Here is a 27,684-nt window from a genome sequence, read left to right on the forward strand (position 1 = left end):
AAAGATTTGTTGAATAAATGAACTTCATTTTTAAAAATTGTTAAGAGTATTGGCTACAGAGTCAAGCTGACTTGGATATCCTAACTCCATCACTTATCAGCTCTATAACTTTAAGCTAGTTAATTAATCTCTTTTGGTTTCAATTTTCTCATCTGTAAAATGGGAAATGCCAAGTATTGAACTGTAAGGACCAAAAGGCACAGGAGACAGACTAATGCTTGGCACATAGTAAGCCTGAAGTAAATAGCAGCCTTTATACTTTTTGCTACAAGAGTAAGGCATTATCAAGACGTCTTTGTCTATCAAACGCGTTTAAGCACAGATCAGACCTTTTCCAGAAGGAGTGAAGGTAAAAACATATCCAAAAAGGATGAGGAAGGCCTTGTAAATGATAATCTGATCCACAATGGGAAATGATGGGCAGGAAGAGGAAAGACAGGGGGTGACAAGTTAGGAAAATGATATATCCCAGGGTGGGAGTGATGGCATTAGTAAGCTCTTCACGGGAGAGCTGCCACATGGGGAGGGGGCTCCCGAGTCAATTACTTAGGAATCAATTACTTTGGCCAGGCCTGCCCTGGGACTTACCGTGGGGCAAGGCAATGTGGAGATGCCTGGTATAGACAAAGATAGCGGGGCAGGGGGTGCCGGGGAGAAATAACTGGCTAGTAGGAGCTATGACTCGCGACCGGGCAGTGCCCAGGCCAGGCCCCAGTCGAGGGCTGCGCACCTCGGTGAACAACAAAAGGCCCTGGGGCTTGGACACTTTAGTACCCGTAGTAGCTATGAAGGGCAGAGAAATTTGTTCTGAGGTGATCACAGCATCTACGCTGATACCTGCCTGCCTGGGACGGGATGGAGACGAGGAGGAGGAAGAGCCGCTTCCCTCGGGAGGGATGGAGGAAGGGCAGGCGGGCGGGCAGTGGAGAAGCAAGGGACCCAGGTCCCACTGCCTCGGGGGAATCAGGCACGCCGTACTGGCTCCGGCATCCTTAGGGCTCAGCGTGGAGGCGGGACCTCAGCGGTTACCGACGGAAACCGCCTCGGAGTGGGAGGTCGCGTCACGGACAGGCAGCTGCTAAACCAATGGAGCCGGAGCATGGGGCGGATGTTGCCTGCCATTGGTGACTGTCGGGCGCGCCCAGCAGCCAATGAGTCAGCCCAGGGGGCGTCGCGGTGACGTTACTGCGGAGGAGGCCGCTTCGAATCCGCAGCGGCCAGCTTGGTGGCCTGGACCAATCAGCGGCCTCCAACGAGCAGGGCCTTCGCCAATCGGCAGCCTCCACGACGGGGCTGGAGGGAGGTTATATAAGCCGAGTAGGCAACGGCGCGGTCGACGTTGACTGAGCTCTCACAGGCGCGTTAAATTGGGGTTTTTGTGCGTGTGAGAGATAGGTGCCGCGGCCTGCAGTTCCGGACCTGCCCTTCGCCTTGTACGCTGCTCCTCCTGACCCTGGGCTGTGTCATCTTCAGCTCGGACACCTCGGTGCGCTCTCGTGTTGCGGCCTGTGGCTGGTTTGCCTGCGAAGCCCTGCCTGCCTGCTGAGTGAGTGGACGACGGTGCCGGCAAGATGAAGCCCTCCCTGGTGGCTGCGGTGCTGCTGCTGCTGCTCGGCGCGGCGCGGCCGGAGGAGGAGGACAAGAAGGAGGACGTGGGCACGGTGGTCGGTATCGACCTGGGCACCACGTACTCCTGGTAAGTGGGGTTTGTGGAAAAGGGGAGAATGGGGAGTGGCCTCCTGGACTGCCGTGAGCGTCGCTGATTTCTTCTGTTCGGTTTTTCCGTCAGCGTCGGGGTGTTCAAGAACGGCCGCGTGGAGATCATCGCCAACGATCAGGGCAACCGCATCACGCCGTCTTATGTGGCCTTCACTCCTGAAGGGGAGCGTCTGATCGGCGATGCAGCCAAGAACCAGCTCACCTCCAATCCTGAGAACACGGTCTTCGACGCCAAGCGGCTCATCGGCCGTACATGGAACGACCCGTCTGTGCAGCAGGACATCAAGTTCTTACCTTTCAAGGTTCGACCTGATTTTTCTCTTCTAAATAGAAAGAAAAAAAAAAAAAAGAAAGTGGGGGTGGTGGTGAAAGTATTTAGGATTAAGAAGTTACTGAAAAACAGTGCAGAGACAAGCAAAAAGGATACAGACATGGTGTATCTATAATTTTTATTTAATAGTTTCAGTGTGTTACAGAACTTAAGAAAGTAAGGTTGGCAGAGAAACTTCATGCGTAACTACTCCGTCCGCAATAGGTTAGCATTAAGAGACTGGTTAAAACTGATGAGGCTTGTAATTATCAGGCACCTATACTCCTTAAAGTATTTCTGTTCAATATTCAGCTCCGAAGGACCAAAGTAAACCAAACTGTGGGGGAAGAAGTGGGTCTCAGACGCTCCTCTTTTCAAAGTTTAAAATGTCATTGCTTCTACGTCTGAAAATAATTATTCTTTAAAATAGGTGGTTGAAAAGAAAACTAAACCGTACATTCAAGTTGATGTTGGAGGTGGGCAAACAAAGACATTTGCTCCTGAAGAAATTTCTGCCATGGTTCTCACTAAAATGAAGGAAACTGCTGAGGCTTATTTGGGAAAGAAGGTAAGTATTTCTAGAACAATGTCGAGCAGTTTTATTATTACTATTCTTGATTGATTGTGTTGTGTTGACGCTTTCATCCTTTTAAAAATCTGAATGACATCCGTGCATCAGTTTTAATTACTTGCGTGCTTTATTGTAGGCCAAACAAAATACTAGTGCCTTTCATGTGTTAATCACTTAATGCTTGCAAATTCATGGGTATAAAATTATATATTATACCCATCTTAATAAAGCGATGGTTTGGCTGTAACTTAAATAAAGGTTAAGCCGTGTGATAAGATATGTTTAATTATCTTTTGTTATCATTTTAGGTTACTCATGCAGTTGTTACTGTACCAGCCTATTTCAATGATGCCCAACGCCAGGCGACCAAAGATGCTGGAACTATTGCTGGGTTGAATGTTATGAGGATCATCAATGAGCCGTAAGTGTTAAATTAAAAAATATGACAGGGCTTCCCTGGTGGCGCAGTGGTTGAGAGTCCGCCTGCCGACGCAGGGGACATGTGTTCGTGCCCCGATCCGGGAAGATCCCACATGCCGCGGAGCGGCCTGCGCGTCTGGAGCCTGTGCTCTGCAACAGGAGAGGCCAAAATGGGGAAAAGTAGACTTAACTAAGTCATTTATTTTTTCTTTCTCATTCTCCTAATAGTACAGCAGCTGCTATTGCTTATGGCCTGGATAAGAGGGAAGGGGAGAAGAACATCCTGGTGTTTGACTTGGGTGGTGGAACCTTTGATGTGTCTCTTCTCACCATTGATAATGGTGTCTTTGAAGTCGTGGCCACTAACGGAGATACTCATTTGGGTGGAGAAGACTTTGACCAGCGTGTCATGGAACACTTCATCAAGCTCTACAAAAAGAAAACTGGCAAAGATGTTCGGAAAGACAACAGAGCTGTGCAGAAACTCCGGCGTGAGGTTGAAAAGGCCAAACGGGCCCTGTCTTCTCAACATCAAGCAAGAATTGAAATTGAGTCCTTCTATGAAGGAGAAGACTTCTCTGAGACCCTGACTCGGGCCAAATTTGAAGAGCTAAACATGGTATGTTCCTTGTTTTTTGCTTTGCTAATGAGATCTAGTTAGACTGTCTGAGTTTGGGACAATGCATTTAGGTATTTTGACTGTACCTGGGTATGACAGGCATCATCACAGTAATTTGTCACTTATTCTAGGACCTGTTCCGTTCTACCATGAAGCCTGTCCAGAAAGTGCTGGAAGATTCTGATTTAAAGAAGTCTGATATTGATGAAATTGTTCTTGTTGGTGGCTCTACTAGAATCCCAAAGATTCAACAACTGGTTAAAGAGTTTTTCAATGGCAAGGAGCCATCCCGTGGCATAAACCCAGATGAGGCTGTAGCATATGGTGCTGCTGTGCAGGCTGGTGTACTCTCTGGTGATCAAGATACAGGTAAGTCAGTGTCACAGCATCATCCATAGTGCTTCAGAGTACAATTAGCTGTTGCTTTAGAAAGCAATAGATTATGAGCAGCAAGCTCACACAGCTAGTAGAGGGTACAGTGAGGTCAAGACCTGGCACAGTCTCAAGATCCTTAGCAACTATATTTAATTCATTGCTTCTGAAATGATTATGCGTAGAACCTAATCAAGTGGCAAGATGGAGAAGATGAAGTTGTATTGTTTGTGGGGTCTGCTTGGAATTGCTCCTGTGACTCCTGAATTAGAACTTAGCTCGATTAACGTACCTTTGCAGGTGACCTGGTATTGCTTGATGTATGTCCCCTTACACTTGGTATTGAAACCGTGGGAGGTGTCATGACCAAGCTGATTCCAAGGAACACTGTGGTGCCCACCAAGAAGTCTCAAATCTTTTCTACAGCCTCTGATAATCAGCCAACTGTTACCATCAAGGTCTATGAAGGTAATTGCTTACATTCGTTAATACTATGGTATGTTTTTGAAGAGCTTGACTTCTTTTAACGTACTCTATTGAAATGTCTAGGGAAAGAAATATCTGCTATTTTCAGGTGGGAGGGCCCTAATTTAACTGGTGTTGAGTTTGGTAGAGCCAGTACTAAAATCTATTTCTTATCTAGCTATCTAGCACTCTTTCCCATTAAAAATACCTTCTGGGGGAATTCCCTGGCTGTCCAATGGTTAGGACTCCACGCTTCCACTGCAGGGGGCACAGGTTTGATCCCTGGTCGGGGAACTAAGATCCCACATGCTGCGCGGTATGGCCAAAATAAGTAAATTCAAAAATACAAGAAGAAGGACTTCCCTGGTTGTCCAGTGGCTAAGACTCTGCACTCCCAATGCAGGGGTCCCGGTTTCAATCCCTGGTTGGGGCACTAGATCCCACATGCTGAAACTAAGAGTTCGCATGCCACAACTAAAAGACCCCTCGTGGCGCAGCTAAGACCTGGCGCAGCCAAATAAATAAATTAAAAAGATAAATATTAAAATACAAGAACAAGTAAAGGGTTCATACTGCTATAAAGTAGATGAAATTCAGTTAAGAGTTACTAGTAACTTAACTCACTGTTCCTTTCCCAACACTGATCCACTTCTAGTTTGATAGAGTGCCCTTGACACTACAGGCTCTAACAGACTGAAACATAGGGATCCAGATGTACTAATGTTTGTCGGTAACAGCGAACAAATTTTTTTGTGTGTGACTTCTAGGTGAACGACCCCTGACGAAAGACAATCACCTTCTGGGAACTTTTGATCTGACTGGAATTCCTCCTGCTCCCCGTGGGGTTCCACAGATTGAAGTCACCTTTGAGATAGATGTGAATGGCATTCTTCGAGTGACAGCTGAAGACAAAGGTACAGGCAACAAAAATAAAATCACAATTACAAATGACCAAAATCGCCTGACACCTGAAGAAATTGAAAGGATGGTCAATGATGCTGAGAAGTTTGCTGAGGAAGACAAAAAGCTCAAGGAGCGCATTGACACCAGAAATGAGTTGGAAAGCTATGCCTACTCTCTAAAGAATCAGATTGGAGACAAAGAAAAGCTGGGAGGTAAACTTTCCTCTGAAGATAAGGAGACCATGGAAAAAGCCGTAGAAGAAAAGATTGAGTGGCTGGAAAGTCACCAAGATGCTGACATTGAAGATTTCAAAGCTAAAAAGAAGGAGCTAGAAGAAATTGTTCAGCCAGTTATCAGCAAACTCTATGGAAGTGCAGGCCCTCCCCCAACTGGTGATGAGGAACCAGCAGATAAAGACGAGTTGTAGACACTGCTCTGCTAGTGCTGTAATATTGTAAAGAACTGGACTCAGGGACTTGCGTTAGGAGAAAATCGAGAGAACTTAAGTCTCGAGTGTAATTGGAATCTTCACCTTGGAGTGGAGTTGAAAATGCTGTTTACTGCTTTTCATTAGCAGTTGCTCACATGTCTCGGGGTGGGGGGCGAGGAAGAATTGGCCATCATCAAAAGTGGGTAAAAAAGCTGGGTTAAGGATGTGTGTTCACCTTGAAAATGTTCTATTTAACAATTGGGTCATGTGCATCTGGTGTAGGAACTTTTTTCTACCCTAAGTGACACCAATAAATGTTTGTTATTTACACTGGTCTAACTTTTGTGATAAGCTTCTAATTAGGTTAGTCATTTATTTTAAGGTCAGAGTCTCGGGTTGAGGGGAGTGTTTGGCGTTTTGAGGTAAGGAAAACACTTTTTTTATTCAGTCATTTCTGGAAATCTGCCTAACCTAATCTAAGAAAAGGGGTGGGAGGTTCATCCATATCCTTAACTAGGCAAGGGCCATTTTACAGGGCCCAAGAGTGGAGTTTTCCTGAGCATAATTGAAATTTCCTATTTCCCCTTACCTTTCAAAAACTTCTGGTGGCTTTTTATTACTAATGATGCTTTATACCTGCTTGGATTCCTTTGAGATTTGATAGAGTGATGGATCACTGATGATAACGTTACACACCTAGATTCAATTCATAATTTTAGAATGTGAAGGTATATATATATATATATATATTTTTTTTTTTTTGGGGTGGGTACGCGGGCCTCTCACTGCTGTGGCCTCTCCCGTCGCGGAGCACAGGCTCCGGACGCGCAGGCTCAGCGGCCATGGCTCACGGGCCCAGCCGCTCCGTGGCACGAACCCATGTCCCCTGCATCGGCAGGCGGACCCGCAGCCACTGCGCCACCAGGGAAGCCCGAAGGTATATTTTTGAACCTCAGTTATGTCAGTCTCCATCTCAGTGGTACAGGAGTGGGGTCTAGAATGGTGACCTACATTTAGCCCTACTAAAGTTTAATAAACATGGTCAATAAAGGGCAGGCTATCATGCTAACATGAAATCCAACTCAGCCCCAGGATAGGTATTTTATAGATGGGCAAGCAGCTGAAGGGTTAACTTGCGGAACTAGGACCTGACAGTGTGATAGTTTTACTCTGAGGCCCGGACCTCTGCTGCGTTGCCCAAAAGCATTTGGACAGAGGGTCTTCAGGCCAACGTCCATACAAACGTTAAAAATGACCTGCAGTGCTACGTGCAGTGGGATAGGGCATAGTGGGGACAGATAAGGGCCAGGCTTTGTCCCGGTCCCCAGTGGCTCTCAATACCAAGAGCCAACAGTCTGCACCTCTTTCTGAGGAGCAGCTAATGAATATTAAAAACACTTCAGCCTGTGAATGTCCACTCCCTAATTTCTACAGCTTCTGTTGTATCTAGCAATTAGGATTTCGGCAACATTTTTGTGATTAGTATTCTTAATAATCAGCCAACGTAGTACTCAGTTACCTGGGTTGTATTGCTGGTAAAACCCTTTATATAATAGAGGTTTTTGCCCTGGGCTATCCAGTTTATCTCTTTACCTACCAAAGTAGGTAAAAGCCAGAGGGATATATAGTGCAGAAGATTTTGGAGGTATGAAACAACTAAGATTTCATTTAACTTTTCTGAAAGTGATTGACATTTAAAAGTAGTAAAAATGTGGTTTTATTAATCGACTACAGTCACAATACAATCGTTATAGATTTCCCCTTCCGTATTCATCCCACCAAACACAAAACAGAGTAGTGTGTCAGTCTGACCTTCTTCGTGAGAGTCACCACCTTGGGTTACTCCTTTCTCAGTGGAATCCCCTTTCTCAGCAGCACAGTTTAGAGTGGCAGAATTTGAATCTTCTTTCTCAGAAGTACCTGTCACTGGCCATGGAATGATACACATGGAATGGTCCAATCGTCCAGGGGGTAGAAAAGTATCAAATTTAAGCAAGGTCCAATGCTGCTTTTCTATTTTGGAAAAAAAGAAGAAAGAAAAGGGTCTGTGTTAAGAAATTTCCAGAAATGCTCCGTGATGTGCTGTATCACCTGAGCCCTAACAGAAACAGGAAATAAAAGGGAAAAACCCCTAATGGCACTGTTACTGCTTTGATGATGTCATTTCCTAAAAGTTTGGTTGTCATTCTTTCGGATTTAGATGTGGAGGGACCAAAATCAAAGACCAAAAAGCATTGTGATACTTTTCAAAGAATGGTCACATTTGCTTAAAGATGCACAGTGAACAACACCTGCTCACCTATGTGATACTGGTACATTGTGCCCAGGGCTCCAGTGGGAGTCATCCCTCCAAAGATATACAGGTGCTTTCCTACAGCCACAGCTGAGTGGGCAGCACAGCCTGTGGGAGCTGCCCCAGTGGGACTTAGCTTCTGCCACTTCATGTCACCTGCCAAGAGATAGAAAGTGTTTAGGTACAACATGGCCTAGACTGCGGTTTCAAACTTAACCTGTCAGACTCCTGCAGTTTGCAAAGCAATCACTGAACTTCATTCACTGAGAGCTCTGAGAGATCCTACAGCAAGGTTTGGGGTGCACAAAAATCACTGGGGACTGAAATTCTGTTTGGCTAGTCCAGGGAGGGAGGGAGGGAGGGGCTCAGTAATCTATAATTTTAACAAGCATCCCAGGTGATTCTGATGTGGGTGGTCTTTGGAGCACACTGAGGAATGTGATCCAGTCTTTGGTGACCATCACCATTAAGTATTTTGGAGCCCAGAAGTAGGTGAGGTTCCAACTGTGTGTGTGTGTAAGCATGCCTGTATGTGCACACATGTGCATGTTTGAAATACAGTTCCTTAGAAAGCAACTTTGTGAGTACTGGCTAGACACTTTAAGTATCTTGCTTACTTACTTCATTCTCTTAATAGCGGTATGCAATTGCTATTATTTCTGCCTACCTTCTTTCTTCTTAAAGACGAAGAAATAGGATTAGAGAGGGAAAGAGACTTGTTGGAGATCCCACAGCTAGCAGGTGGCAGAGCTAGAATTCTACTCAAGTCTGACTCCAAAACCTGTGTTATCTATGCTGTAATGTGCTGTCTCAGCACCTATTTCCAACCTATTTCTGCAGGTAGTTGCAACTTTTCAGACAAGAATTTAAATGAGGCAGGGTATCGCTGGATTTTAGGTCTTAGAGAACTACCTGGGCTGGAAAGGAGGAAAAATAGTTAGGAAGTAGCTCCTTGCACAAGAGAAAAGGACCTTCTTTTTTAAAATAAGCATTAAGGGACTTCCCTTGTGGTCCAGTGGTAAAGAATCCACCTTCCAATGCAGGGGACACAGGTTTGATCCCTAGTCAGGGAACTAAGATCCCACATGCCCTGAGGCAACTAAGCCCATGCGCTGCAACTACTGAGCTCACGCGCCTCAACTAGAGAGCCCCCGTGCCACAAACTACAGAGCCCACGCTCTCTGGAGCCCGTGCATCACAACTAGAGAAGAGAAAACCCACACGCCACAACTAGAGAGAAGCCCGTGCGCTGCAACGAAAGATCCCACATGCTGCAATGAAGATCCTGTGTGCCGCAACTAAAACTCGATGCAGCCAAAAAAATAATTTAAAAAATTAAAAAAAAATTTTAAAGAAAAAAATAAATAAAATAAGCATTAAAACTCTGTTTGACTGCTTGCAACGAATGCTTCTGTGAAGATATTTTCCATCTGTCAGTTCAAGGCAGGGGTCCAGCAACTCAGAGTTGGAAGGGAGAATCACCCAGTCCAGCCAAATATCCTAGGCAATGCAGGAATCCCAGCCAGTGTCAGCTGGCCTCAGATGTCACCAAACCAGAGAACCTATTGTTTGGCAAGGTAGCCCGATACACTGCACAGCAGTTCTCATGCATTCTGCCCATAGTTCCAATTCCTATCATCTGGAGCAACGCAGAACATATTCATTTGTTCATCTGTCCACTTTTTAAAAAAATATTTTAAATTTTTTGGCTGCACTGTGCGGCATACAGGATCTTAGTTCCCCAACCAGGGATTGAACCCATGCCCCCTGCAGTGGAAGCGCAGAGTCTTAACCACTGGACCACCAGGGAAGTCCCTATCTGTCCACTCTTAACAGATATGCACTCATCACTCATGACCTGCCAGACACTGTGCTCAATGCTGGAAATACACTGGCGGAAAAAAAGAGACAAAGTCCCTGCCCTAAAGGAGCTCATAGTCTGCAAGAATGATCCAGAAAGAGTCCAGGCTCTCTAGGGCACGTCAGCCCTTCAGACACTCAAAGACAATTCTCATGTTATCCCTAACTTTCCTTTTCTCAGTGTTTTTAACAATTTAGCGTGACAGTTCTGGTTGTCCACCTCCAGACACGCTCTAGAAGTTACCCATGGGGTTAATGGGTACTGCTTGAAAGAAATCCAGTCAGGAAACAAAAAGCATAATGAATTTTAATGAAAGAGCAGGGTTGTTGGAAGGATAAGAAATAATTAATGGGTAGGTACATGGCAAACAGAAATACCTGCTTTTATTGTTATTATTATTTCTCATTATTATTCAGGCCACATTTCACAGAATCTAGTGAAGATTCTGCTGGCTGGTCAAGAGCAAGGCTCTAGTCAATCCAAGCTATTTTATTTAATCTTAAGCAGATAAGCCCCCATGCCCTCCACCCTACTTACTGATATCAATGCAATGGAGATCATCATAGAAATTGTCCTCTGCCAAGCCTCCATGGATGAAGAGCTTTGTCCCTGCTGCCACCATCACATGACCATGCCGGGGGGATGGAGGTTTTCCAAGTGTCTTTGGTTGTGACCAGGTCAGGGTACCTAGAAAAATAAATTCAGTGACATTAGATGACAAAGCTATGAAGCAAGAACCCGAGAAATATACCCAAGCCTCACCTCCCAGCAAGCAGAGATGCTCCAAGCAGAGAGGGACCTGGGGGGTCATTCACTGCAACTTGCCAACCCAACCCAGGCCTCCCTCCGTCCACAGCCTTTACAGCCTCTACTGGTACACATCCAGGGCTGGAGAATTCACTGCCTAATATGCCTGCCCCTTCTACTGGGCAATAAGGAACCACTTCTTGCTTTGAATTAAAAAAAGACCTCCCTCAAGTTTCTTCAACCTAGAACTGCCCCAGAGTTAAAAAGAGTCTACTTCTTCTGGGACAGGCCTTCAGAGTTTTCTCTTTTTTAAGACAATATTCTTAATTGATTTGCTGGAACAGTGGGGAGAAAAATAGACTAGTTTTAAAGTTAGCAGGGCCTCCTGAAGTGGTTGTATAGGATAATGGTTAGAGCATGGGATTTGGAGTTAAAACCAGGTTATTTCATTGAATAACTATGTGGCCTTGCACCAGTTAATTCTATAAGCTTCAGTTTCTATAGTTGTAAAATGAGGAGAAATTACCTGATAATACCTACCTCTCAGGGTTGAAGTGTGGATTAAATGAGATAATATATGGAAAGCACAGGCACAGAGAAAGTACTCAATACATGAGAGTTATTAATATGGGTATGATCCAAATAGTGCAGATGTATTTTACGTGTTGAAAACCCTTCATATCTTCAAAATTGTACATATATAGAATTCAGGAAAATCAATCATTTCAACATACCAGATAAGTCTTAAAGGAGTGCTACAAAAATTATCTGACACAAAAGCCTGCCAAACAACTTATCTCTGAATTACCATTTGTGACATGCCTGAAGGTTGTTCAAGGAGCCCCCAGAGTTCCAAAGATTACAATTTGAAATAATCAGAAAAAGTTTATGCATAAATATGTTTACCACAGCATTGTTTGTAATAGAGAAGAATTGGAAATAGCCTAAGTCCATCAACAGGTGAATAGGTGAGTTATTGCTACAGTCATGATAGAATACTATGTATTCATTAAAAACATTGAAAAAAACTTTGTGATTACAGGTGAAATGCTTAAGTGGAAAATACAGGATACGAATAGTATACCTAGAATTATCTCTGCTATTTAAAAAAAAAACCCACCATAGTTGTACTGAAATGTTAACAATTTGGGGGTGATAGTATTTTTTATATATATACATATATATACATATATTTTTTTCTCTTAGTTTTATATATTCAAAACCAATATTATTTAAAATTTTAAAACTGCTTTAAAAGAATCACACAATTCATTCTTTCTGGATAAAGTCATACTGTGACGTGTCTTAATTCTTAATTTAAACTTTGTAAGTTTGAAATTTTGCTTATTGCCTTTTCTCAAAAAAGGCTGCAAAAACACACATGAAAATTATTTTTGTCACATGCTATTTGTAAAGTATTATTCATAAATGCCCACTAGTAAGAGGAAGAAATGTAAATAAATACTACTTAGACAAAAATTTGGCAAGAGGTCTCACAATTTTTTTTTTGAGGTCTCACAATTTAAAATGTTCATACCATTTTGACCCTACGTAATTCCACTTCCTAGCATCTAGTCCATATTAAATGTTGTAACATGTACAGAAATTAATGTATATATTCACTGTAACACTATCAGCAAAAAAGTCAGTCAATAGGAAAATGACTGAATAAATAGGGATTCCCATAGAAAGATATGCTTTGCAAGGAAATTTCTGACTTAGGAAAGATCCATGATGTGTGATTAAATGAAGGGATAATAATGATAATACAGTGATTATTTATTAGGTGCTTCCTATGTGTCAGGCACTGTGCTATGCACTGTATCACATTATCTCATTTAATCTTTCCAACTCTTTGTGGTAGGCACTATTACTATCTCTATTTTACACATCAGCAAACTATGGCCTAGAGAGATTAAGAAATTAGTCTAAAGTAATACAAAACCTAGATGTCAGATCTGGTCCTGAGTCCCTGTCCTATGGCTTCAAAGTTTATACTTTCAACTAGTACTAAGATTTACCCTTAGACCTGCAAAAGTAAGAGGCAGACCAACATTTATAATTTAATAATTCTATGTGTGTGTTTTAAAGTTTTTATATAATTTCAAAATCCATAGAAAATTCATAGATGTTCATAAACACATGTGCATATGGTTTATAATTGCACAGGAAAATCTGGAGGTAGACATTACGAATGGCTAACAGTGTTTACCTCTGTCTGGGGAGTGGGAAGGAAAGGTGTAAGGGGCAAAATTTTACTTTTTTGCTTTATTAACTATACTGTTTAAATTGATCAATTATTCCTTTTTAAATGCAAATTTTGCTATGGGTAGAAGATATCAGCTAAGAGATATACTGAAGAAGTCTAGAAGTGAGACACACAGCCAGGTTGTCATTTTCTAACCTCTGCTTCCTACATCGGGTAAGCTGCAGGCCGGGGTAACCCCGACCAGGTAAGTGGCAGCCCCTGGGTTCCCCCGAGTCCATACTTGCATCAAACACATGCAGCTTCACATCCTGCACAGGCTGGGTGCCTCTCTCTCCGCCCCCAAAGACATACAGCTGGTTTCCGATGGTTGCCGATGACGTGTGGAATGTTCTTGGGGATGGTGGTGGGCCGGTCACCTTTGGCATGGTCCAAGTCCTCGTTTCTGGTCCACAGAGAAGGTAGGTATCTAAAACACCCAGGCTGAGGGGCCTCTGACATCAACTCTGGGGCTGGGCAAGGTCACTTTGCAAACCCCAATCCTTAAGGCGGACAGTGTAGGTCTAGGCGGGGATCTCATGCCACCAAATTCAAGGAGGGGTAGGGGGTAATACTTAGAGTTTGCCCAGATAGACCCAAATCCCCAAGATTGAAAGCCACAAGTACAATTCAGAATGAGGCCAGGGAGGGTGGGAGGGAGGGAGATGCAGGAGGGAAGAGATATGGGAACATATGTATATGTATAACTGATTCACTTTGTTATTAAGCAGAAACTAACACACCATTGTAAAGCAATTATACTCCAATAAAGATTAAAAAAAAAAAAGAAAAAAGAATGAGGCCAGTTTGTTTTTGGAGGCCTTCAAACATCCTCTCTGAACCCTATTCCCCTTTGATGACTGACTACCCTGCCCTGTGCCCATTCAGAGGAGCCCAACAGCTACTAAAATTCATTCCCACTAGATGCAAGAAACTAAATGTGCCAAGTTTCTCAGGATATGTGGCCATTAAAAGAAAGTAGGCAATATTATTACAGTTTCAGTAGTAGCAGTAATTGTCCCTACTACATAGTAAGTGCTAAATAAATACTAGTTTCCCCATTTTACAGATAAGGAATTGAAGCAGAGACAGATTAAGTCACTCATTTAAGGTTACATGGCTAGTAAATGGCTGAGTTGGGATTCAAATTCTGTTTCAACACCACCAAGATCTATGTATTTTCCACTCTTCTGACTTGAGAATAAACTTTCACCACGTGGGTAGGTGTACAGAAGCTTATTTCTTTCCAGAATGAAGCATGAATTTTATAGAAACACAAGCAGTAACTGAGTACCTCCCTTGTGCAGAATCATTGCCCTGAGCACTCTGCCATCCCCACTATCCTCAGTCAACCCTGGGAGGCGGATGCAAAGTATCTCCACTTTGCAGATGAGGGAACTGAAGCTCAGAAAGTCTAAATCCTTTCTCCCAGGTCACAGTGTTGGTGAGTAGTAGAGCAGGGCTCTGAACACAGATCTGTCAAAACTCCCATACTTATTCCACTACCACACACAGGAATTCTTCCTCCCTACCTTCCTCCCTCCCTCCTCCCTCCCTCCCGTGCCACATGGCTTGTGGGATGTTCGTTCCTCAACCAGGGATTGAACCTGACCCCACGGCAGTGAAAGTGCCAGGGAATTCCCAGGAATTATTTCTTGACTGGGAAATTCTGTGCCTTTTGTAAAGGTCTTCATTCAGTATACAAAGTGGCACACGAAACATGTGTAATATGTGCAGGACTCAAAACATGAACCTGGAGACCAAACAAGTCTCAGCCTATATCCAAAACATAATGGGGACTTTCCTGGTGGTCCAGTGGTTAAGATTCCATGCTTCCGCTGCAGGGGGCACGGGTTTGATCCTTGATTGGGGTATTAAGACCTTCAAGCTGCATGGCCAAAAAAAAAAAAAAAAAAAAACAAAACAAAACCCAAAACAAAGCATGACGTAATTGTCTCTATAGCTACAGATCTTGGATAGCTTTTGGATTTTAGGGGGAGTTAGAAGGGGCACAACCTCCAGGGTCAGAAGATCCTGGGATGGTGTGGCTGCCAAGCTAAACGTTAGCACAAATAATACAAAAGGAGTCCTAAGCCAGCTGAAGGACTCGCCTTAGTAACAAAAGCAACTAATGATTCACCTACATCTTTCATATTTCTTAGGCATGGTGTCAAACTATACTTTCTAGGAGAGAAAAAGGATCTGGTGGAAAATCAATTCCTTTGACAAAAGCTTTCCAAATTCTCACTGTATTTTATTTAAATAGATGCCATCATTGAAAACCAAAGGAACTGATCTCCATCCAATCTAGAACTGATTTCCATCTGTCGAACCATAGCTACATCAACCACAACAACAATTATTGAGCATTAAGTATGTGCCAGATTTGAGTTAATTTAAATTCTTGCCAAACTTAACAAGGTAGGAACTGTTACTATCCCCAAATGACAAAGACCAGCTGTTGTAAAAATAAATCTGTTATCGATAGAGGGAACTGGGCAAGAGTTGACTGTTATGTGAAAAATGTCCAGATTACTAGTAATTAACAAAATGCATATTTAAACAATTAGATACAAGGGTTTCTTTGCCTATCAAATTAGCAGTGCTTAAAAATGATAAATTCGATACTGGTCAGGAGTGAAACAAGAACTATTAAACACAGTTGGAGAGGATAAGTTGAAAAAAATCTTTCTGGATAGGGAATTCCCTGGTGGTCCAGTGGTTAGGATTCTGGGCTTTCATTGCCGTGGCTTGTGTTCAATCCCTGGTTGGGGAACTGAGATCCCGCGAGCCACACGGTGCAGCCAAAAAGAAAAAAAGTTAAAAAAAAAATATTTCTGGAGAGCAATTTGATAGTATGTACTAAAAGCCTTAAAGTCCAGTGTTTTATCTAGTTCTTTTATTTCTGGGCATGAGTTCTAAGACAATAATTTTTTTTTTTAAACATGGAAGAACTTTTTTTTTTGTGTGTGTGTGTGGTACGTGGGCCTCTCACTGTTGTGGCCTCTCCCGTTGCAGAGCACAGGCTCCGGACGCGCAGGCTCAGCGGCCATGGCTCATGGGCTCCGCTGCTCCGCAGCATGTGGGATCTTCCCGGACCGGGGCACGAACCCGTGTCCCCTGCATCAGCAGGCGGACTCTCAACCACTGCACCACCAGGGAAGCCCTGGAAGAACTTTTTTTTTCTTTTTATTTACTTATTTTTGGCTGTTTTGGATCTTCGTTGCTGTGTGTGGGCTTTCTCTACTTGCAGCGAGCGGGGGCTACTCCTCGTTGCGGTGCGCAGGCTTCTCATTGAGGTGGCTTCTCTTGTTACGGAGCACGGGCTCTAGGTGCGCGGGCTTCAGTAGTTGTGGTGAGTGGGCCCAGTAGTTGTGGCTCGCAGGCTCTAGAGCGCAGGCTCAGTAGTTGTGGCACACGGGCTTAGCTGCTCCCTGGCATGTGGGATATTCCCGGACCAGGGCTCGAACCCATGTACCTTGCATTGGCAGGCGGATTCTTAACCACTGCGCCACCAGAGAAGCTCCTAAGGCAATAATCTGGAATACAGTCAATGATTTCTGAACAAAGATGTTCAATGCTTTGTTATTTATAATGATAAAAATCTGAAGACAACATATATGTTAAAAAAACAACAACAGGGGGATTATGGTATTGTCATAAAAATTGAGGGACTCCCCTGGTGGTCCAGTGGTAAAGAATCCACCTTACGAAGCAGGGGATGCGGGTTCGATCCCTGGTCAGGGAACTAAGATCCCACATGCCACGGGGCAACTAAGCCCTCGCGCCTCAACTAGAGAGTCCGCGTGCCACAAACTACAGAGCCCATGCGCCACAACTAGAGAGAGAAAACCCACACGCCACAACTAGAGAGCAGCCTATGCGCCACAACGAAAGATCCCGTGTGCCGCAACTAAGACCCAATGCAGCCAAAAATAAATAAATAAATAAATAAATCTTAAAAAAGTGTGATGCAGCCATTAAAAATGATTTCAACAAAGCCTTATTAATAGGAATTATTTCTGTGCTAATTATGAAATTAAAAAGAAAAAGATACAAGAGTGTAGTGGTGAAATAGGATGATCTCAGGTTTATAAAAATGCAGAGAAAAGACAGGAAGTACACAGAACTGTTATTAATAGCCTTAGGTCACAGGATTGTGGATGGCTTTTGTCCACTTATTTACACTTTTCAAATATTTTACAATGAATATAAATCATATTTATAAAGAGAAAAACAAAAAAAAATGTTTTTAACTGACAAAAAGTCAGGTCCACCTCCCATGGGTGGTTCAGCAACATCCTTGCAGTAGTGATGTCCCCAAACTGCTTCCTCTGTGATAAAACTGCCAGTGAGACTAGTCAGGAGCTTTGCACTTTTTGACTAAAAGAAACATACTAGGAGGATCTAGATCAGGGTTTCTTAACTTTGGCACTACTGACATTTTAGACCATATAATTCTTTATTGTGAGGGGCCTTCCTGTGCATTACAGGATGTATGGCAGCGTCTCTGGCCTCTACCCACTTGATTCCCTGCCCCGAGGTGTGACATGGCCAACTGTCCCCTGGGGGGCACCATCGCCCCCATCTGAGACCTCCGATGTAGATGATTTGGGTTCTAGCCTGCCCCAGTCCCTGGCTCCCTGGTGACTTTAGGAAAGTCACTTCCCCTTGTGGGACCTGGGTTGCCCACTTGGCATAGCTTTTCTCTGAAGCCTCTTCCAGCTTTGGCTTTTAAGAAATGGATAATTTGTACACGTTACGAGGAAAACAAAATGTAACTCTATTATTTTCAGATTCTGCCAGAAGTTAAAATTTCTATTTTCTATGAGGTCAGCAAAGTTAAATGGATTAGTCAGTACAATCCAAATGGGCTTTGGTACAGGAACTGGAATTGGATTTAGTTATTCATTTTGGTAAATAAATAACCTTTGGCTACTTACCAGGATTGAGAACTTGTAGGCAATTTCGATTTCCTGACTGGTCGGCACCTCCAAACACCCAGATGCTGTGAGGTGTGCAGGAGGGAACAAAGCTGGCATGCTCGTACCGGGGCAAGAGGCCCTCCGAGGTGGCTAAATCCCACTGGTGTGTTCCTAGAAAACATTTCACCCAGTTCCTAGATTGGGGCTGCCAATGGCTTATACTGGTTGACAAACTTGGGGGAGGGTACTGAGGAGAAAAGGGTCAAAAGCCTAAGTGAACAACCATCAGGTCACTTAAAGGGAATGTGGTCGACCTCCAAAAATTTTTATATCAGACACTTGGGGGGGCATCTGATTCATCCATATACCCTCTTCTATGGGAACTGTCCCCACTCTCCCAACCCCAGGGATAGATCCCAGGACACTTTGTTGTACTACACCTTGACTTTCTAGCCTTAGCTGATAGGGTCAAAGGTAGTCACTGGACCCAAAATGGGCCAATCAGATCCTTTCTCCCAAGAATTTGGAATTCAAATAGATTTCTGGGTTTGGGTGGCGATCTTCTACCATGTGTGGAGAAGGAGAGAAAGCCAAAGTATGTGGAACAGAAGAATGAAACATCTACATAAAGAAGCAGATCTCTCCAAAGAGAGCGAGGGAGGAAGTAGATGGTTTTTGACAGCTTTCTAATTCTTGCTTCCACTTTCTCCTGAGGCTAGGCCAAATCTCCTGCCTTTGGATTCTCTTTCTTTCTTTTTTTTTTTTTTTTTTTTTTTGCTGGTTTAAGAGAGTTTCTATTACCTGCAAGTAAATGACTTCTGGCTAAAACAATTTCACAGACTTAATACCTAACTTATTAGTTATTTTAATTAGTAAACCACTTACATATGACCTTTACAGGCATTATCTTGTTAGATCATTACAAGTGCCAAGTGAAGCAAGTTATTATCCCTGTTTTATGGGACACTGAAGCCCAGATGGTTTAGGTGGTTTAGCCAGAGTCACAAAGCTAGTAATAGGTCACGAAAGAATTGTAACTGTACTAGACAGCAAGCTTCTTGAGAGCTGAAAGAGATTTAATTTACCTTTGATTTCCTACTGCAGAGAATAGAAATTCAAATGCCTACAGAGGATTGGAGGAAATTGGAGAATGAGAGCCCCAATGATAGGTGGCAGCTCAGTTGCAAAAAACTGTCACCATGTAGACATACAGGCGTACGGATGTCAGATCTTCCAAGATTATCAAGAGAGGCCAAACCACTTCAAGTTTTACATGTAGACTCTCCTGCACATTTGGTTAGTAAACAACTGAGATCAAAACAATACACAGGGGCATCCCTGGTGGCGCAGTGGTTAAGACTCCGCCTGCCAATGCAGGGGACACGGGTTCGAGCCCTGGTCTGGGAAGATCCCACATGCCGCGGAGCAACTAAGCCCGTGTGCCGCAACTACTGAGCCTGCGCTCTAGAGCTCGCGAGCCACAACTACTGAGCCTGCGCGCCTGGAGCCCGTGCTCCGCAACAAGAGAAGCCACTGCAATGAGAAGCCCACGCACCGCAACGAAGAGTAGCCCCCGCTCACCACAACTAGAGAAAGCCCACGTGCAGCAACGAAGACCCAACGCACCCAAAAATAAGCAAAATAAAATAAATAAATTTATTTAAAAAAACAACAACAGTAGACAGCAACGTTACACATGGACCTAACAAAACATGTAACAAAACACCAATTTTCTTCTGCCATTGTGTGGTACATAGTAGTCACTCATTCATTCATCCAAATACTTATAAAGCACCTACTCTGTGCCAGGCACTGTGGTAATGGCTGGGGATACAATGAGAAGCCATATAAATGGACAGACAACAAACAATCACACGTGAAAAGGGCTGTGAAGGGGGATAAAGATGGGAAAGTACAGGATACTATGGAAACACAGAGAGCGGTTGTGTCGTTGTGATTTACATTAAGAAATACATATTTGGTCTTCATCTGTTCCAGGCAGAGAGCTCTGAAAATCCCTGTGCCAACTTAAGTGATGAGACTGATAAAGGTGTCTTTTATTATTGATAACAAACCCCCTGTCAACCACACCTGAGTATATGTTAATGAGGTGACTTTTGGAAAGCCCCTAAGGATGGGAGCTGGTTGCCAGGGGAACTAACCATGACATTACAGGGTTAGAACTTTTCAGCCCCAGACAATGCCCCCCTACCCCCATCTCCGGGGAGAGGAGAGAGCCACCAATGGTCATAACTTACTCAATTATCCCTCCACCAAAAAGGAGGGGTTGCAAGAGCTTCCAGGTTGGTGAACTCGTGGAGGTATTGCAAAGGTGGGGCACCTGGACAGGGCACGAAGTGCCTCTTCCCGCATACTCTGCCCTATGCATCTCTTCTATCTGGCTATTTTCCTGAACTCTGTGAGCCTCTCTAGCAAATTAGTGGAACCTGAGGCGGGTGACATGGGAACCTCCCGTTTATAGTTGGTCGGTCAGAAGCACAGGTGGACTTGTGACTGGCATCTGAAGGGGAGCAGGGAGAGCCTCGTGGACTGAGCCCTTCACCTGTGGAATCGGATGCTAATTCCAGGTAGAACTGAACTGAGTTGTGGGACGTCCAGCTGGTGTTGCAGAATTCTTTGGTGTGGGGGGAAATCCCCACACATCTGTCAGTCAGAAGGGAAGCACGGAAGACTAGTGTTGAGAGGAGGCATGGGAACAGAGAAGGAAAACAGAAGAGTCTCTTCTTTACAGTGGCAGTGCCTAAACTAGTCCTAAACTAGTGGCAGATGTATCAGGGCAAGGTTCCTGATGAAAGTGTCATTCAACTGGGATCTGACAGGTGAATAGTAGCCAGATGATAAGGAAAAGGAAGAGCCTTCCAAGCAGAGGGAACAATACAGTAAGTCTCCTACACACGAACCTTTGAGTTGCAAACTTTCAGAGGTGTAAACGTGCATTCGCATGTCCAAATCACATAAGTTTGTTCACATGTCTGGCATTATCTGTAAAAGTTGGGTACCTAGGCTAACTTTGTTGGACTTAAGAACAAATTGGACTGGCTTCCCTGGTGGCAGAGTGGTTAGGAATCCGCCTGCCAATTCAGGGGACATGGGTTCGAGCCCTGGTCCAGGAGGATCCCACATGCCGTGGACCAACTGAACCCGTGCGCCACAACTACTGAGCCTGCGCTCTAGAGTCCACGATCCACAACTGCTGAAGTCCGTGCACCTAGAGCCCGCACTCCACAACGAGAGAAGCCACCGCAGTGAGAAGTCCGTGCACTGCAATGAAGAGAAGCCCCTGCTCGCCGCAACTAGAGAAAGCCCACGTGCAGCCCACGCGCAGCAATGAAAAAACCCAACTCAGCCAAAAATAAAAAATTGAGGAAAAAAAAGAACAAATTGGACTTACGAATGCGCTCTTGGAAAAGAACTCATTCTTTTTTTTTTTTTTTTTTTTTTTGCCGTACGCGGGCCTCTCACTGTTGTGGCCTCTCCCGTTGCGGAGCACAGGCTCCGGATGCGCAGGCTCAGCAGCCATGGCTCACGGGCCTAGCCACTCTGCGGCATGTGGGATCTTCCTGGACCGGGGCACGAACCCATGTCCCCTGCATCGGCAGGTGGACTCTCAACCACTGCGCCACCAGAGAAGCCCAAGAACTCATTCTTATGTAGGGCATTTACTGTATATGCAAAGGGTTGGAGACCAAAAGAGTTCAAGGAACTGAAGGATATTCAGTGGAGCAAGTGTGGGTTTGGGGGAGCTAAGAAATGAAGTTGGGGATAGCCTGAAACTGGGGAGTGACATGATCAGATTTATATTTTAGAAAATGCTCAGCTAAGCATGGAAAATGCAGTGTACAGGAGGTAAACTTGGAAGCAGGCAGACCAGTGAGGAGGCTGTTCTAACAGTCTAGCTGAAAGATAATGATGCTTGGACTACAGTAGTAGCAGTGCAAATGGACAGACATGGATGAAAATAAGAGATATTTAGGATTTGGTGATTAATTGGCTATGTGGATAGAAGAGGTGGAGGCATCAATGCCTCCCAGAGAAATAGTTGATGAATGAATGGCTGGTTATCCAGGGCTCCATATGGACTCTTTCCCCCAAATCAAGGAGGTTTTGGTTGGGTGGATATATTCCTGGAGTCTGCTGAGACCTTAGGGACCTCTCAGTGACATTCATTTTCTCGGAGAAAAACCCTACTGTCTGGTCTGAACTGATAGTCTTAGGAATGGTCATGGCCGGCAGCACAAAGCCCTGCTCTCTGGCCATATAGGGCATGTGCTCCGCAGCTGCTGATCTTTTTTATTTCTGGCCACGCCAAGTGGCATGCAGGATCCCAGTTCCTCGAGCAGGGATCAAACTGCAGTGGAAGTGCAGAGTCCCAACCACTGGACCGCCAGGGAATTCCCCACAGCTGTTGGTCTTACCCAGATCTATGGTGTGCACATCTGAGAAGCTCCTGCTTGGGTCTGCTCCCCCAACAATGAAGACCTTCCCTCTCTCGGCATCACCAACAGGGGGTAAATATGAGCAGCTATGGCCAACCCGAGCACAGGGGCTGTCTCCAACCGGGGTCAAGGTGTACCTGCCAAAGGGAGGGTATATTCAGGAGGCCTGAGCAGAGAATAAATGCAGCAGTATGTTCTTTGCATTCCTCATGGAACAGTCACCAGAATGAAGGGTCTTATACATACACAGTCATTTTAAATCATGTCCAGCAAAGCAGCATTTTCCTAATTAATGAACAGTACCTTCCGTTTGCACATAACCTTTGAGTTTTCAATTTTGTCACTACTTTCATGTCACATTAACTTAGTGGGGATGCCCTGGGCTAGTAATTGTTCCCATTTGGTAGAGGGGGAAACTGATACCCAGAAATGTCCAATGGTGTGTCCTGGCACAGGATGGTAGTTATGAACATGATTTTCAAATTCAGACAGACCTAGTTCAAGTCCCAGATCAAGTGCTTTCTTGATGTGTGCCCTTTTGGAAGTCACTTTACCTTTCTGAACCTTAGTTTCCTCATTTGTAAAATGAAGACAGCAATAGTTCTCACCTGTGAAGAATGAGATGCAATCTTGTAACATGGCAGGAAGGACTCAGTTGATGATGGCTAGAGCTTTATGTGTAATCACATGAGAACAGCCCCAGAGCTCTTGCCACTAGCCAGTGATGCTTCCCTCTGCCATGTAATATTCTCCGTCATTCACTGATTCTTTTTTTTTTTAATTTATTTATTTTTGGCTGCACTGGGTCTTTGTTGCTGTGCATGGGCTTTCTCTGGTTGCAGCGAGCGGGGGCTACTCTTTGTTGCGGTGGCTTCTGTTGTTGCAGAGCACGGGCTCTAGGAGCCCGGGCTTCAGGAGTTGTGGCTCGCGGGCTCTGGAGCGCAGGCTCAGTAGTTGTGGCGCACGGGCTTAGTTGCTCCACGGCATGTGGGATCTTTCTGGACGAGGGCTCAAACCCATGTCCCCTGCATTGGCAGGTGGATTCTTAACCACTGAGCCACCAGGGAAGCCCCATTCACTGATTCTTAAGAGCTTTTCCAGATTACTCATAAAGCTCGACCTGATGGAAGACAAAACTAGGACTTTGAAAAATCAAATACAGGATCCATTCATTCTACTCTGTAAAGTTATTCTGAATGCTGACTGAGAAAGCACACTTCTTCAAGCTTTCTGGTTGGAAAAGAAAACTCTGCAGCTGTTTTTCAGGCCCAGTCTTATCTGACCTCTCTGGCATTTGGTACTCTTGGCTCTTCCCTCCTTCTCATACCTTTCTCCTGACCTGGCTTCCCCACACCCATTCCATTTGGTTCTCTATCCACCTGTCTGGCTGCACTTTCTGTTTCCTTCTCTGACTCCTTTTCCTCCAGCTTTCTCCCAATCCTCATGGGTTCTCTTCTTCTCAGTCTAGGTTTGCTTGCCTGATCAATTTTTCTTTTTTTTTTTTTTTTTTTTTGTGGTACGCGGGCCTCTCACTGTTGTGGCCTCTCCCATTGCGGAGCACAGGCTCCGGACGCACAGGCTCAGTGGCCATGGCTCACGGGCCCAGCCACTCTGCGGCATGTGGGATATTCCCAGACCGGGGCACGAACCCGTGTCCCCTGCATCAGCAGGCGGACTCTCAACCACTGCACCACCAGGGAAGCCCACCTGATCAATTTTATATGTACTGATGGCTTCAATTATCACCCATCTACCGTACATGTTCATCAGTGACTTTCAAATCTCTATTTCTTTTCCAGATCTCTCTTCTGATGTCCAGATTCACACATTCCACATTATCACCTGAATGACTACTAACCACATACCATGCATGCTGCTAACTTCGCTACAACCCTGGATTCACTAAACTTGCACAAAATCCCTCTGGGGACAGTACTATTATCATCATCTGAGGTTTACAACTGAGGACCTGAGGCTTAGAAAGGTTAAATGACTTATTCAAGAGCACACAGCCATCCAGCTACATGGTGCATAAGACAAAAGGAAGTCCCTGCCTTTACAGCCCTGACAGACTGGTTGGGAAGAAAAACATTAAACAGATAATTTCCAAATATCCATTTCATTTCAGTTGTGTTATAAAGGAGTACAGGATATATACAGGATATATAGTATGAGAACATATCACAGGGGGACCCTCCCCTGTAAGGAGAGGTAGGTGGGGACAGGGGTGGTCAAGGAAGACTTCCTGAAGGAGTCCCATTTGAACTGAGATCTGAAGTATGAGTAGAAGTTAGCTGGGCAAAGAGAGGGACAAAAGATCGGGGGAAAGGATGATCCAGGTAGAGGGACCAGCACATACAGTCCCTGAGTGGGACAGTGCAAGCCACATTAAAGGAAGAGAAAGAGAACAAAGGCTGAGTAACGGGACTTGCGGTTGGAAAGACAGGCAGGGACAGATCACGCAGGGCCCAGTGGGCCATTTGAAGGACTCTGGTTTTTATCCTAAGACCAATGGAGAGGCACAAAAGGTTTTAAACCAGGGAATGCCATGATCAGATTTATGATGCGTAGAGAACAAGAGTGGACGCATGGAAGCCAGGTCAGGGGCTCTCCTCCAAGGTCCTGCAGAAGCATTGCCTCCTCTCTACAGCCCTCTGTGAGCCCTGCTTCAGCACTTGTCACTGTTCCCCCACTACACTGAGACTATTCACCTTTGTACCTGCAGCACCTACACAGCGGCTGGCCCTGTCAGGCCAGTGTTAGTTGCTGAACGAAGGGTTGGTTGAACAAGCGCTCAAGAAATAGTGAAGCCAGTTTAATCCAAATCCAATTCCCTGAAAATCTTAAAAATGAGTCAGAGCTTAGGGGAAGACACAGTGTTGGAGCTGAGGATGCCAGATGGTCAGTGCCTTACTCTTCCTGGCAAATGGATTTTAATAAAATCAACATCTGCTCTGTGATAATTATTGCCCCACTACCTTTCCTCTGAAGACCTTCTCAGACAGTTTGAGTCTAATTACCAGAAACCACAGACAGTTTCAACTCTACCCTTTTTCATAGATGATCATATATGTTAGTAAACTACTTATAAATGAAAAAAAACCTCATGTGTTTCTGTTTGAATCCTTCCTTACAGACCATGTTGCTTTCCTGGGCTTGTCTCCAGGCTCCAAGACTGGCAGCTGCTTCATGGTGTCCTATGCCTAAGAAAGAAAGGTACTTTTGAGACATTTACAATTATCTTCTACCTAAAAAACACAGCAAATCAGGTTACTTGCCTCTTTAAAAATGTTCCTGTTGATGTACCAATTTCTAGGGCCTGATTAATTTGAATAAGCATTACCAACCTTTTGATATAAACTTATATTTGAGAGGCAACTATGACACAACTTTCATAATCCAATTACAGAGTTTTTTTGTTTTTTGCCTAAAGTTTTCTGTGTCTGTGGTTTTCATGGGGAAGGGGTATATATCAAAATAATTTTCAGAGGTCATAAGGTATTTATGTTTATCAAAAGAAAACATTTTAAAAGGCCAAGAAATACTGAACCCTAGGATAAATCCTGGCCTCAGCATGACATTCAAAGCCTTCTGGTCTCAACCTTCTTTTCAGGAACTCACCTCTACAATTCCTTGCTATATTGAACTGTTTTTACTATATTTGTTCCCCTAAAATGCCAGGCCCTTTCATAACTTGCATCTTGTGCTGCTTCCCTTACCTGAAATGTCCCTTCCCTTCCGGTCAACTAGAAAACTCCTAGTCGACCTCCAAAGCCCAGTTCAAATGTCCCCTCCTTAGTGAAACCTTCCCTGATTTGTTGCTTTCCACTTACATCCTCAAGTTACTTTATTCTCTACCTGAAAGTATCTATTAAGCTATCGTCATTGCAGGGATCACCCTGAATGTAGTCATCTATTTAAAACTCTCTAGATTCTAGAGTAAATTCCACTAGACTAAATTCCAAGCGAGCTGGCCCTCTCGGATTCATTCAGAGAACCAACCAAGAGGCCCGGCATAGAGTAGAAGTGAGGGATGAGTGAATGAAGAAAGAAAATGGATGAGATTTCTGGGAGGTGAATGGATAAATCCAATCTTCAGCCTAAGCCACTAACTGCTGTCCCCAAAGCCTAAAGCTCAGTGGGGTAAACTTCACCTGGACCGGGACTTCCAGCAGCCGCCCCTGCCAGGTCCATTCCCCAGTCCCATCCCCGCTTGGCAGCGCTAGGGGATATGAGACAGGGTCAGGAGAGAACAGGCTGGTTCCTTTCCGTCAGTGTGGCTGGGCCGGAGCCAGAGGAGGTCTCTCGAGCGCTTTCCACCCGGCCCAACTCCACTCCCTTAAAGGATGCGGCCCCCCCGCGCCCCGCCCGGGAACGCTTCAAACCAGGGTCCCAGAGCCCCCCACCTCCGGACCGCATTACCTGCGGCGGCTTAGGCCAGTCCTGGGCCGTGGCTCCGCCCCAATAGGGGCGGTTCTTGGACCTTCGCCCCTCCTCCGGACCCCGGAAGAGCGTCGCGGCCAACCGCTCTCCACTCCCAGGGCCGGTTGCCCACGGCGCGCCCTTGTAAGGGTGCCGGGAGGGGTCTTAGCGGCCTGGGTTCGACCCAGCTGTGTATTTCTCCAGAACTGAGCTGGCCGGGTCGTCCTGGGGCCCTACCTCCCCGGCTGAGTAAGTAAGCCAGAGCTACTTGGAGGCGACTTACAAGCGAAATGCCAGGGGTTGGGCATCCAGTTAGGTGACCCAAATCCCTTGGGCTATTTTAAAGGAGCTAGGATATTTTCAGTTCCAGCGGTTGTTAGAATGGTTTCTGAAAGGGAGAGTTGAGTGTGCTTTCCTAGGTGTGAAATTTCCCTACGCAGTCTTTTTTTTTTTAAATTTATTTATTTTTGGCTGTGTCGGGTCTTAGTTGTGACACGGAGGATCTTAGTTGTGGCCCGTGGGCTTCTCTCTAGTAGTGGCCTGCGGGTTTTTTCTCACTAGTTGTGGTGCGCAGGCTCCAGGGTGCATGGGCTCTGTAGTTTGTGGCACGCGGGCTCAGTAGTTGTGGCGCACAGGCTTAGCTGCCCTGCGGCATGTGGGATCTTAGTTCCCTGACCAGGGATCAAACTTGTGTCCCCTGCATTGTATAGCGGATTCTTTACCACTGGACCACCAGGGAAGTCCCCCTGTTTAGTCTTTAGGCCTTTTCAAGCTTTGGTGCCCTAAAGAGCTGACGTATTCCATAATTCGCGTTTGTAACTATAGCAGGCACTATGGCGAACCAGGCAAACCTGGCCCCTGGCCTCCTGGAGTTTACAAACTAGAGAGAGATTAAACAGAAAAACAAATAACTAGGTACGCTCAT

At 44.9% G+C, this 27,684-nt stretch overlaps 2 protein-coding genes across 3 annotated transcripts; one reads left to right on the forward strand and one right to left on the reverse strand.

The window, feature by feature from the left end:
• The first annotated feature begins 1,325 nt into the window (after positions 1–1,325).
• HSPA5 (heat shock protein family A (Hsp70) member 5) lies at positions 1,326–6,137 on the forward strand. The gene is made up of 8 exons (XM_081236918.1): positions 1,326–1,696; positions 1,790–2,021; positions 2,460–2,597; positions 2,909–3,021; positions 3,249–3,639; positions 3,771–4,008; positions 4,312–4,479; positions 5,244–6,137. The coding sequence occupies exons 1-8, from the start codon at positions 1,572–1,574 to the stop codon at positions 5,804–5,806; spliced, it is 1,968 nt and encodes a 655-aa protein (XP_081093044.1). The 5' UTR covers positions 1,326–1,571; the 3' UTR covers positions 5,807–6,137.
• Positions 6,138–7,508: 1,371 nt separating this feature from the next.
• RABEPK (Rab9 effector protein with kelch motifs) lies at positions 7,509–26,835 on the reverse strand. 2 transcript variants are annotated; one of them, XM_081236921.1, is made up of 8 exons: positions 26,760–26,835; positions 25,476–25,540; positions 22,317–22,474; positions 17,899–18,051; positions 13,200–13,361; positions 10,501–10,650; positions 8,109–8,258; positions 7,509–7,822 (listed from the first exon to the last, which is right to left on the reverse strand). In XM_081236921.1, exons 2-8 carry the CDS (start codon positions 25,526–25,528, stop codon positions 7,530–7,532), a joined length of 1,119 nt encoding a protein of 372 aa, XP_081093047.1. In that variant the 5' UTR covers positions 25,529–25,540; positions 26,760–26,835; the 3' UTR covers positions 7,509–7,529. The 2 variants fall into 2 exon arrangements, with proteins under 2 accessions (XP_081093047.1, XP_081093048.1); XM_081236922.1 differs by lacking the exon at positions 17,899–18,051.
• Between the last annotated feature and the right edge of the window lie 849 nt (positions 26,836–27,684).

Source organism: Mesoplodon bidens (assembly GCF_964165515.1).
Source record: "Mesoplodon bidens genome assembly, chromosome: 6".
NCBI classification, from domain to species: domain Eukaryota; kingdom Metazoa; phylum Chordata; class Mammalia; order Artiodactyla; family Ziphiidae; genus Mesoplodon; species Mesoplodon bidens.